General features: G+C 40.8%; 1 protein-coding gene across 1 annotated transcript in view; it reads right to left on the bottom strand.

The window, feature by feature from the left end:
- Window positions 1-273: 273 nt before the first annotated feature.
- Window positions 274-13,476, bottom strand: part of wnt4 (wingless-type MMTV integration site family, member 4) — a 38,056-nt gene continuing 24,853 nt past the window's right edge. The window contains exons 2-6 of the mRNA XM_038279711.1: window positions 6,629-6,710; window positions 5,336-5,489; window positions 5,026-5,157; window positions 2,630-2,772; window positions 274-889 (exon numbers count right to left, since the gene is read on the bottom strand). Of these exons, the coding sequence (XP_038135639.1) occupies window positions 419-889; window positions 2,630-2,772; window positions 5,026-5,157; window positions 5,336-5,489; window positions 6,629-6,710 (982 nt within the window). The 3' untranslated portion in view covers window positions 274-418. The remainder of the gene's footprint in view (window positions 890-2,629; window positions 2,773-5,025; window positions 5,158-5,335; window positions 5,490-6,628; window positions 6,711-13,476) is intronic.

The raw sequence follows: 13,476 nt of genomic DNA, 5'->3' as shown, positions 1-13,476 counted from the left end.
CCCAACTCCACCCTCCACTGACTATTTGCAGCTCCAAATCTGTCATAATCATCCCGACTCGCCTCCGCTGTGTCCACGCTCTGTCAATCTCCTCAGTCTCAACAAATAAGTTAAACATAATAATAAGAAGGCATCAGTGACAAACCAAATGGGAGCATGAGGGAGGCGGGGTGTTAGAAGGTGTCCTTCTTAAGGAATAGTCTTTGTTTCCTCGCTGGAATTAGCCATTAAAACAGCAGGATGGATCTGGTTGATGATCCAACCAGATCACTGCCTGGCGCTCTAGTCGGAGGGTGGGATGGTTTCAAAGCAGAAGAGGGAGATTTGCGAACCTTTTTGTTCTCTCTGGCTTGTCAATAAGGAGGAGTATTGGGCATTTGTTTTGCGTCCATCAGATGCGCCCGCTTCCTCTCTCGCATCACCGGCAAGTGTGAATCTCCACCATTTTGCGGCACTGTTTGCACTTCACATAACAGCACCAGTGGAACTTACAACTACACCTGTCTACAACCTCCACTTCCTGCGTCTGGAAGCCACGGCCGCAGCACATCAGCTCGCAGCCATCGATGGCCTTCGACGTTCTATTACACTGGCGCCCCACTGTGCCCAGCATCCCCGGCGTGCGCGGGTCATAGTCACAGAAGTCCGGACTGGGTTCCAGGTAGACCAGGTCTTCATCAGTGTGAGGTTTGAACTGAGAGTTGCGAGGCACCAGGACTTTAGTAGAGCCCACTCTGCGCTGCTCCACCTCTGTGGCGCCGTCAAACTTCTCCTTGATGATGTTGCCCACCTTGCGGAATGGTGGCATAGCTTTCCAGCAGGTCTTCACCTCGCAGGAACCTGACACACCGTGGCATTTGCACTCCACACGCATGTGGGACAGGATGGCCTGCGGAGACAGTTAGAGATGTGTTACGCACCTTTAAAGGGAAAATACTGAACAAAAACAAGGTTCTTTAAACTCTGACCTCTAAGGTTTACAGGGTTTATACAGGGATGAGTAACTCTAATTTATTGCTTTTTAATGATCTTAGAAAAAAAAAAAAAAAAAAAAAAAAAAATATATATATATATATATATATATATATATATATACATATGTATATATATATATTAGGGATGGGACGGTTTATGAAAACCATCCGAACCGTTCGGTTCGACTGTCTCGGTTCGGTTTGCGTGTGTTGCGTTCGGTTCATGCGCTGCTCCTTTTTCTCATAGGCGAAGCGTTTACACTCCAGAGCAGAAGGTGGCGGTACTGCGACCAAAGCCAACCACCAGTAGTAAACAAGAAGAAGAAGAAGCGAAGCAGCGTAGCCGGGTGTAGCAGAAAACAATCAGTTGTTGTGGAGAATTGTGTGGGTATGGCGAGTGGGAAAGAACAGGAGTTGGAAGACGCGCCAGCAGCACTTTATAGGTCTGCTGTATGGGAGCGCTTTGCATTTAGAGTGACCTACGATGACGGCGGAAAGAAAGTTGTGGATAAAAGTGCAACAGTGTGCAAGCATTGTGCAACACGTTTTGTTTATTCTAACAGCAACATGTCATGCTAACCCCGAAATCCCTCATACTCCGTCAGCAACCCCCGCTGCGCTCCAGACCAGCTGCTCAAAGCAAAGCCTACAGCCCCCACTGTGGCTTCGTCTGCTCCCCTCTGAGTTCCTTGTCAGGTTAGAGAGCATGCGCCAGATGATTAAATTCAAAGCAGCAAAACATACGGAAATGATCCAGGGTTTCCGCGGATCATTTAAAATAATTACAATCTATTATTTTTGGGGAGATTTTTTCATTAATTTCATAATTTTTTATGGAATTTCGGTGTAACAATCAACATGTATCGAATTGAACCGAAAACCGTGACCAGAAACCGTGAATCGAACCGGTATATATATAATATATATGTATATATTTATATATATATAAATATGGCAAAATGGTTGGTCATCTTTACCGTCAACAGGCTGCAGCCATGTCCGGAATTCCTTTTTTTCCAGCTACTTTTGTTGAAATCTGCATTTTTCCATTCTCTAGCTTTTTCTCCGCCTCAAGCTTCTTTTCCGAGCAAACGGCTTTCCATACAAAAACGCGGAACCAGTTACATCTCATATAATATATCTGACCAAATAGTTTTTAGAAACTTTTTTTTTTTTAAATAAAGCATTTTAAATCCCATGATAATCACATTTAAGGATTTTTGGTGACCTGCAAAAAACCCTGGTTTACTCCATATAGGTATAAAATTGTTATCAAGGAAAAATGTAATGTTCTGTATTCCTATAACGGAACTGAAACACCATAAGGTACGATCCCCCCAAAACAAAACAGAAATGTTGTTTGTGTAGATTCTCAGTCATCCAGGTCATAGTCATTGCAAAAAAGTTAAAAAACAATCCACTGGACTTTGTTTCCAAGTTTGAAGACGTTTCTCGATTCAAAATGTCAGAAATAGCGTTGAGCAAAAAGAAGCAAAAGAAGCCAAACGACCCCGATTCCAAAGGGGTGGACCCGTTCGTCAGTTTCAATTTGCATGTTTTCTAAGCAAAAACGAGGCTTTGTTGGGACATTTCTGACATTTTAACTGTTTGGGAATAACTATATCTCATATATAAAGATCTTAAGGAATGAGCACCTTTCTCCCAGCTTCGTTGTTGTGCAGGTTCATGAGGGCGCGGTTAGAAGACTGGCCTTTACCCCTCTCTCTGACATCCACGAAAGACTGAGAGAAAGCCACTCCATACGCAATGTTATCACTGCAGCCTGACCACTGGAAACCTGGAAAACACAGAAAGATGCACAGGAGCAGGTTATCTGCTGCAGTAGTTCATGTGGGTGGTATAATGGATTTAGTTTTATAAGGTTATGAATTATTCCTCAAGCTGTCTCATCATTTTAGCCGTTTCTCAATCTGTGTACTTGTGTGTCCTTGTGAAACATCATCATCCTCAGCCGTAGTACCGTTCCAATTCACAATAACAGCAGACGGAGAACGGACAAAGTCCCTGGATGTTTTTCTCTTTTCTGTTGCAGTTGTTCAATTAAAGTACGTTTTAAGATCATTAAAGGCAAGGGTCTTCAACTTTTTCCAGGCCAGGACCCCCAATCTGATGACCCACTAATTATATAGATTGTATGAAATAGTGTTCTATCAAACTGGTCCTATAGTCACTCTATTACAGATGGAGTAATGTAACTAAAGTAATCCCTCCCTGGGATTATTAAAGTATTTCTGATTCCTGGTTGATGGGACAGGTGTTGTGAATGAAACGGTGTCCAGCTTGAAAGAGCTCCTGTGTGTCGCTGAATGTGAGCATTGATGACTGAAAGACATCTTCTGCCTCCATTTATCTGTTTACTACAGTCTGTTGAATTCATGTTCATGTGGAATTAAAGACATTTCAATTAGTAGGAAAAAAAATGCAGGAGGGAATATAAAAAACAGTCTAATCAACCAAAACTTTCACTACCTCCATGCAGTACCTCTGTGGATCCCCTAGGGGTCGCGGACCCCCTGTTGAAGACCTCAAATAGAGAACATTATACTTTAAGCTTCACTATATGGCCCATTGACTAATTTAGTGCATTATTTTAAAAAAAGTTAAAAAAAAAAGTACTGGGGCAACCAGCAGAGCTCCGAGGCAAATCGCAGTCAGGGCTAACGGTAGCCCGTCTGCAGCAGCCAGGGCTAACGGTAGCCCGTCTGCAGCAGCCAGGGCTAACGGTAGCCCGTCTGCAGCAACCAGGGCTAACGTTAGGCCGTCTGCAGCAGCCAGGGCTAACGGTAGCCCGTGTGCAGCAGCCAGGGCTAACGGTAGCCCGTCTGCAGCAGCCAGGGCTAACGGTAGCCCGTCTGCAGCAGCCAGGGCTAACGGTAGCCCGTCTGCAGCAACCAGGGCTAACGGTAGCCCGTCTGCAGCAGCCAGGGCTAACGGTAGCCCGTCTGCAGCAGCCAGGGCTAACGTTAGGCCGTCTGCAGCAGCCAGGGCTAACGGTAGCCCGTCTGCAGCAGCCAGGGCTAACGGTAGCCCGTCTGCTGCAGCCAGGGCTAACGTTAGGCCGTCAGCAGGAGCCAGGGCTAATGTTAGGCCGTCTGCAGCAGCCAGGGCTAACGGTAGCCCGTCTGCAGCAGCCAGGGCTAACGGTAGCCCGTCTGCTGCAGCCAGGGCTAACGTTAGGCCGTCAGCAGCAACCAGGGCTAACGGTAGCCCGTCTGCAGCAGCCAGGGCTAACGGTAGCCCGTCTGCTGCAGCCAGGGCTAACGTTAGGCCGTCTGCAGCAGCCAGGGCTAACGGTAGCCCGTCTGCAGCAGCCAGGGCTAACGGTAGCCCGTCTGCAGCAGCCAGGGCTAACGGTAGCCCGTCTGCAGCAGCCAGGGCTAACGGTAGCCCGTCTGCTGCAGCCAGGGCTAACGTTAGGCCGTCAGCAGCAACCAGGGCTAACGGTAGCCCGTCTGCAGCAGCCAGGGCTAACGGTAGCCCGTCTGCTGCAGCCAGGGCTAACGTTAGGCCGTCTGCAGCAGCCAGGGCTAACGGTAGCCCGTCTGCAGCAGCCAGGGCTAATGTTAGCCCGTCTGCTGCAACCCTCTCTCTGCATAGCCGTTATTTAGGTATCGCTGGCTCTGATGGAGGTTTAATTGTTTTATTTGGCAAAATGTTCATTTGATTTGTGTTTATCTGACTGTGCTAATTATTATTCCTCCACTAAATGAAAAAAAGTCATAATTTATTATTATCTAGAGACTATTAATAACAGGAGATGAAATGTAGCTCCAGACTAGCTTTGAATGTGGTGATGTCATCAGTACGCTTCTCTTCCAATCGATCCAGATTTATTCTGCGTGCTCCCGTTCTCCCACAGTCCAGACTTTCCTGGGTTCTTCTCGAGAACATAGGCTACGTGTCAAGAACATAAGTTTGTACTCGTGTTCCTGTGAACTGAGAAACGGCCTTAATCTAATTTTTTTTTTAGAGAAAATGGTGTTGGCCTTTCTGTTCCCTCTCCATGTGTGAAAGCACTGCAGAGACCTACCCTCCTGACTGACTCCATGCACATTGTGGTCACAGCCACATTTTTCCAGCTCTCCGCTGCTGCAGGCCCTTGTGACCGCGAATGCCACACTGGCTGCTGAGATCGCATATACAAAGGCTGCCTCACGGGTGCCTGACACACGTAGGAAAACACAGGGGCACACAAAACATGTTATACAAATGAAAAAAGCACTCTGATTGCTACATCCTGAAGAAAGACAATAATTACAAATAAAAAATAATAATAGGCAGAAATGTTGATTAATGTTGTGTAGGGAGACCCCTGCAGTTCCTGCAAGGTATAACCGTACCTTGGGTCACTACTTTGCCAAACACGGGCATGGTTTCCAAAGTTGAGCAGTTCCATCGACGATTCCGAAACTGGAACTGGCACTCGTCTATAGCCAACTGGGCTCCACGACGAACTGCATCCATCACCTCCACACTGCGTTTACAGATCTGGACCTAGAACACAACCGCAGTGCACTCGTTATCTGAAGAAACTCAACTATTTGCTTTACTCTTAAAGTGTGGAAATTGCTGTTTGCTCTATAGCACTGCATTGATAAAACACATGTTGTGTCCAAAAGTGAAGAACTGATGGAGATGGAACATTGAGTCATGATTTAGTTTTCTTTGCTGCTTGTGTTATGAACGCTAAATGGACACATGGATCCTCCACTATCAATGCATTATGCAGTGTGTGGGTGTGTGTGTGTGTGTGTGTGTGTGGGAGTGGGGGGGGTCTGGGTAGCTAAAATCTGGCCTAAAATCTATCAGAAACGACCTACATTCATAACCTAAACTTTAATTTTCTTTGTAGAAGGTTTATTTAAGAACCATAGACTGAACCATAGCAGTGGGTTAACCTTTAGTTAAAGAAATGTGATATAATTTTAGGAAATGTTAAATATTATCTGCTGACAAAAAAGTAAAAGGTTAAAATTATGTCCAGACTAAAACTAGACTAAAATGTTGACGGTTTTGTTGACTAAAACTAAACAAATAAAATAATGTTTTCTTGGACTATAATAAAGACTAAAATGCTCTGACTTATAGTCGACTAAAACTAGACTACATAAAAATGTGATGATGTCGAATAAATGTGATAAAAACTAACAAGCGATACTGAAACTGGACTAAAACTAAATTTAAAAATGCCTGCTAAAATGAACAATACTGCGTTGTTCTTTCAAGCTGGTGTTTTTAAAGGTATTACTGTTTTGATTTTAAAGCATCAGAAAAAAAAGAAAGAAAAAACTACTGTTTGCAATTCTTAAATCCTTAAAGGTAAACGCCACTTTTTTCCATTGGTCCCTTGATTTTTCGTTATTCCATCATGTTTTACTCACCCATATGAGTTTAGTGTCATTTGGAGCCGTTCTGAAGATATTCCGTTAGGTTATATCCAAGTAACGTCTTCCTATGGGCAACGACTTGAAGGCACAAACTAAACTGTTCATCATTTATTCTTTATGGTACGCCAGCATTCAGAACATGGAGGCCAATCACTGTCCCCCAGACATCCGCCGTTAGATTTTTTATATTTTATCTTTTAAAAACGAAGCGGCGCATGTATGACGTAGCTGTAGCGTGTAGCTTACCTGTCTTTGGATGAGGCCTCGTAACCTTTCACATGTCTCCTCATCCCTGATGCTCCCCACAGATGACAGCTTGGCCAGGTACCTAAAAACACAGCGTGGAAAAATCGATTTCATTAGTGCTTAAAATTAATTTGTTATTTGAATCCAAAAATAGGTCCTAGTAGAAAAGGTGCAATGGATCAGTGTGTTCACAACATTTAAGAACTGATGGAGATGCCTCCCATTCACCTTAGAATATCAATCCCTCCCTGAGGCTAAAACCTCACATTTATATTTGTGGTAAGTATGGCGTAAAACCAGAGACTTAGCCAGAAAATTTTAATAATTGTGTCCAGGCGTTAACCAATGTACACTGAGGGGGGGCAGAAAGCGGATCAGCGCCAGAACCTCAGGGTTAATCTATACTGTTCCAACAGGAAAATGAACGAGCAAAACATTCATATTTTCTAAATAAAGACTATCTATACTTTCCTACAGCCTTTGCTAACAAATAGATGCATATATTTAAACATCCATGGCGTCTAAATTAAAGGTCTATTGGATAAAATTCTTTCAGGTTTTAGTTCTGGGGCGAACATCTTATTCATTGTCATTACTTACCTACTCTATCAATAATCATTCTGCATTAAATCAAAATTAAATGTTACTTATTATTAAAGTAGTTATTAATCTGAAGACTCTTAGATGATTTGCACAGACATCATGTGATGCTCTGAAAAGAGCATGAATTCTGTATTTATCATCTTTAATGTTAGTATATCAATGTGCATCATTAACCACAGAGTTTTTGTTGTCAAATAATTGGTGAAATTTAAAAAAATTAAACGTTAAATAAGTTAAAACATTCCACTTCAGAGTATTACTGCTGCCACAGTCTGTATTAGAGGGGAATATGGTAAAAGTGGCCACAGAGTTGGCCAATGATTGGCCATGGCCACCCCTGGCCCCCCATCTAGCTCTGCCCTGCGTAAAACACGAGTTATAGTGCCATCTACGTGTCCCTGGCATTTATTGCACCGTGGTTGAAATCCTTCTTCTGTTTAAAAGGATCTGTTGGCGCCCTCCTCTGGTTAAAAAGGTATTATTGCATCTGAGTTTTGCTACTGGTTTAGCAGGAGATGTGATGTCATTTAGTAGAACCGTTAGTGGCCCACCCCTGGGAGTGCTGGCATTTAGGGACCGGCAGCAAATTCAATTATTTTGTTACATGAGGACATTTTCCCATACATTAAATATATTGAATCGTTAAAAAAAAGAGTTTAAATAATCTGTTTTGTCCTGTAGAAGGATTTAACATTAGTTTTAGTAATTACTATGTAACGCAATATTTAAACATGTAGATTGACGTAATTATATTTCTTTTCAAATAAATGCGTTTTTGATTACATTTAATTATTTCGTTATTTTATTTTGTTTTGGCCCTCCGTTTATCTCAGGGATCACATCGCAATAATTATAAGAACTGTCTTGTGAACCTAACCAAAAAAATAAAAAATTGATGAAAAAAAGTGATGAATTCTTCATCACTTTGTTCCAGAAGTTGTAGCAGTGACGTTTAATATCGAAAAATTTAGCACATAAAGAAATCAATTAATAAATAATTTAGGGCTGCAACTAACAATTATTTTGCAATTGATTAATCTGTCGATTATTATTCAATATAATAATTATTAATCACATAGCAAAAGGTTCCTTAATGAATTTTTTTTTATGAAATCAAACCAGGTGAAACTAAAACATTTCCACTTCAGTAGTTCTGAATAGATACATATATATGTCTGTTTTACTGCCGCTTTCATGTTGCTTTAATTTATATTATTAGAAATTTACATTTATGTATTTCACACTATAGTTTATATATACGTCAGATCTATATACAGTAGTGCTTCAAAGTTTACTAACCCGTACTCCCATTAAAGAAAATGATAAATTCAAATAACACAAATCTGACCAAAGTAATAAGAAATAAAAAAAACACAAATTTAGAAAATAAAATATTGATTTATTTGAAGATTTTTTTTTTTTTTTATTCTAAAAAACAAAGTGTGTCTCCCAGACAAATGAAGATATTTATAGCTGTCAGGAGCTGCGAACGTTTCCTGAAAGTTACAGAAAAAACCTGATTTCAGGGATTTTCAGCCTCAAAATGTTTCTAAAACAAAATTTTAGTTCAGGAACATGCTTCTTCAGTTGTTTTATTTATTAATATACAAATATGTATTTTATATATATATATATATATAAATATGTATTATATATATATATATATATAATACATATTTATATATATATATATAATGATTTCCTTTTTTAATCATTTTAATTTATTATCACTTTATAAAATTTAAATGATTTTACTGGCAGCTGATTTAATGAACGGCTATGGGCTGAAGGTCATCCAGTCAATGAGGGATGGAGAATAATAGATCAGATCCTGACGTCAACATCCAGACTGGCAAACAGGTGCTGGCAAACCAAACTGACCTTGTGGTGCTGATAGAGCATGAAAGAATGCAGTATACCATGTGGAGGGGGGAGAAACACACAAGATCTGTAAGTAGAAACACATACATATATATATATATATATATATATATATATATATATATATATATATATATATATATATATATATATATATATATATATATATATATACATCCATATTAGGGTGAATAGGGTCATATGGGAATGTTTTGGACGGATGTCAGGCTGAGGGGAAGTAAAGTGACTTATCAGCCCCACCGCCTCAAGGCCAGACAGGTCAGATATCCTGCTAACGGACACACATGCACAACAGAAGAAGATGTGTGAGAAAATGGCCGTGGTCAGAATAACCTGATCCTCCCACCTCCACCTCAGACCCGTATCTCAAGTCCCAGCTGCATCTCACAGCAATAAGCTTTCTCATAACTCTCTGATTATGTAGTGTCTGCACAGCTCCATGCTCAACATTTTATGCGTGTTGAGTCTAAAGGCTGTTTTTCAAAGGAGTATAACCAATCCTGCACAAAGAGTCATTTTACCAAGATAAACACCTGCGTCTTTAAAGAGCCCACTTCAGACGGCCTGGTTAGCAGTAAACGCACTCACACTCTTTAAACTGCTGCTCTGATGGTTCACAGTGTTTTGAACAGGGAGTCAAAAGCACTATCAAATGTTAAAAACAGAGTAGCTTATAAAGATCTTAGCTTAAACACCAGATGGAGATGAAAACAGCTACTTTGAAAGAAAAAATTTATATAATTAAGATAAAATACACAAGGCTGCTGAATCAATCTTTGATGATATTGTGTCTTTATAAACACCCAAACCTCTGTGAGGTTTGGGTGTTTATAAAGGTCCGGTCCAACTTTTACACAGTCCATTCAAACTATAACTGAGTTTTGGAAATAAATATTAAGCAGAGGCGTAATCACTATTTAGAGCACGGACTATATAGTGCACTTTATAGTGAACTCAGTTGACTGACTGTTCAGACCAGGGACGGATTTAGGAAATCTTGGGCCCTAGGCAAAGACAGGCAGGGGGCCCCTCTGAATTGAGCAGACAACACATAAACAGCCCCATTCTACAGATAGAGAAATGTTAATAGAATAGACATCCATTATCTGTTCTAGGTTGTGTCCCTCTCTTCTTGTCCCTTTTCTTCTTGTTTTCCTCTCTGTTTTGTACTCAGCTGACTTTTCATGCTGTCTCTAAAGGAATGAAAGATTTTTTCCAAGCACTAAGCTCACTTAGCTGATTGCTCCTTCCTGTGTTTCCAAAAAGGCCAAAGTAAATAACCCAGTCCCTCTTTTCACTGTAGACAAGCCATGATCTGCTTCTCTGTTCTCCATTTTTCATTTGGATGAAATAATAGCTGCATGAATCATGACAGCAGACAAGATAGAGGAGAGCAGGAGGCGGGGTTACCAATCTACTCGCTCTGGAGAGCAGAGTTCGCTGCTTTTAGATGTTGTCTCCAAAGTCTCCAGTAGCAGAAAAAAGTCTCTAGATTTGGCGCTAGGAGCTTTTTAGAAATCAAAGTGCTAGAGGGGTCTGAAAAGTGGCTAAATATAGCGACTAAAGCGCTAAGTTAGCAGCACTGCTCTTTGCATGGTTTGTTTTCAAATGGTTTGCTGCTGTCTGTTTGGACCTTTCTGAACATGTGGTCAAACGTCACAAGTATACTAAGTTATTACAATTCAAAGTTATCAAATATTTATATGAATGCCAACAATAAAAAACATAAAAGCACTTTATAAAAACAAAACATCATTAGGTTTACTTTTTGTCCATAAATCCTGCCCTTCTGAGGCTTTGAAGGTAAATCTGTGTTTTGCATGGTCCAATACTGTGTCAGAAACCTAAAAAAATAATGTACCAGTTTAATAGACTTAGACTCAACTTTATTTATCCCTTGGGCTTAGTCCTTCAGGGAAATTCTGGTTCCAGTAGTTTATATAGAGTACAAAGAGTTAAAGCAATGTGCCATTAAAGATAAAAATATGATAGACAATATAAAAAGAGTGTATTAAGTAAAAAGTTTTAATGTCCTGGAATATGTTTCCCTTAGATATAAAAATATCTGCACTGTAGAGGCAGACACTGTAATGATGGAGTAGCTATTAGTCAGCTTTATATGCAAATGAACAAACATCTAGAAAAAATAGACTATATTCTATTGTTATTCATGTGAATCCCAGATTGTTAAGTCTTCTTTGCCTTTTTTACAAAGTGCTTTAAATCAGTCCTAGCTGTCTTTATCCAAGCTGGCTCGGATCCTGACCTTTGAAAAGGAGGCAGGGAAAGCAGAATAAAGCCTAGCCTCGCTGCACGCAGTTAGCCTCGCTGCACGCAGTTGGCCTAGCTGTATGCAGTTGGCCTAGCTGCATGCGGTTAGCCTAGCTGCACGCAGTTAGCCTCGCTGCATGCAGTTACCCTAGCTGCATGCGGTTAGCCTAGCTACACGCAGTTAGCCTTGCTGCATACGGTTAGCCTCACTTAAGGTGACCAGATTTCTGAAATCAAATCTGGGGACATTTCTTGCTCGTGGATAAAAATCAATACATCTTATCGAGATGAAATTAGGAAACGGGGACAGTAATGGTTTCATATATTTTTACATATTTATTAATATTTAAACAACAAAAATCAAGTGTAAAAGCCAGGAATGTGCCTTTCCAAACGTTTAGTATATCCTAAGATTAATAACATGAATAGTGTTATTAGTAGAAAACTAGAACTGTGTCTCTGGGTTGGGGCAAAGTGGTGGGGGTGGGAGCGGAGGGGTCAAGGGTCATTAGCAGGGCTTTCCAATTTTGGGGGCCCAATGAGCTCTGCCGCCTCCTAAGGGGAGAGTGACATGAGGAAAAGAAATTTAGAAAAGTAAATACAAACATTTATTCTATGCCTGTGGCTGTCTGTTGAGACAGAGTTTCCCCACCTCTTCAAAAAAGTGCAACAAATACTTATTCTGTTTACATCTACTGTACATACCTATAAGAAATATTTTTTTTCTTGATTAACATAAAAAAAACAAGTAGTAGTCAAGCCTGCAGGTAAAGGTTCATATATGTTTCTTACTGTCACCTAGCCAGATCAATTCAATTTCGTTTATTTATATAGCGCCAAATTCACAACACATGTCATCTCAAGGCCCTTTACAGTTCAACCAGATCATACAGTCAAATCGATACAAAGTTTTCTATCTAAGGAAAACCAGTTGATTGCATCGACTCATTGACTCTTCAGCAATCCCTCACACTAAGCATGCTTGTAGCGACAGTGGAGAGGAAAAACTCCCTTTGAACAGGAAGAAACCTCCAGCAGAACCAGGCTCAGTGTGAGCGGCCATCTGCCGAGGCCCACTGGGGTTCAAGGAGACAGAAGCAGAGATACAAAAAGCAGCTGTAAAAGGCGGCCCCGTCCAGGAAACACACAGCCAGGCAGACGAGCTCCGAACCAGCTCCCATGCCAGAGGACGAAGAGAGCACATCCAGTTAGTCACAGTCAGAGAAACAGGACTACACTGGAAAACAGGCCGATCTCCAACATCTATAAACAAGGGTGTTGATGGCAGCAGCACAGCTGATGTTTCTTTCCAGGATGGAGTCACAGCCAAACAGGAACAGACGAGGCAAAGCTACTCTGAGAAAAAGCAGAGAGAGCAGAAGGTTATAGATTGAACTAACAGATTCTGCAGAGTGGGAGAACAGAGAGAGAATGAAGCAGAATGATGAAAAAGGGGTCCCTATGTCCTCCAGCAGTCTAAGCCTATAGCAGCAGAACTATAGAGATAGATCAGGATAACCTGAGCCACTCTAACTAGAAGCTTTATCAAAAAGGAAAGTTTTAAGCCTAGCCTTAAAAGTAGACAGGGTGTCTGCCTCACAGACTAAAACTGGTAGTTGGTTCCCCATCAGGGGCCTGTGTGTCTCAAAGTAGCAGGTTCATTTTTCCTACTAACCTGAGTATACAGCCACTCTGTGTTCCACAACATACTTTGCACACTACATCACTCAATATGTTAGTTTATCACTCAAATCATGTCAACGCTTTATCACTTGAACTTTATTAATACATATTATACATTTTAAATGTTTGAAACAGAAACGGGGTCTGAGGCAGTGGCCCTGGTAATTTGGGTAAAATAATATAAGAGAAGACATAGCAAGTAAAAAGCAAAATAACCTTTTTAAATGTCTTAAACAAGTTTAACCATTGAACAGCAGAATAGGCTTAACATCAACACAATGTATATAATCCAAGAATAGTCCATATTTATAAACAGCAATAACATATACATATATAATTTCCTTCTTTTCACAGCTTCTGTATTGTGCATTAAGGCTTCCTCTTATGTT

The sequence above is a fragment of the Cyprinodon tularosa genome, unplaced genomic scaffold (assembly GCF_016077235.1).
Source record: "Cyprinodon tularosa strain WSP-4 unplaced genomic scaffold, ASM1607723v1 ctg152, whole genome shotgun sequence".
NCBI classification, from domain to species: Eukaryota; Metazoa; Chordata; class Actinopteri; order Cyprinodontiformes; family Cyprinodontidae; genus Cyprinodon; species Cyprinodon tularosa.
The sequence above is the reverse complement of the archived record's forward strand: the minus strand, read 5'-3'. Positions and strand labels throughout refer to the sequence as shown.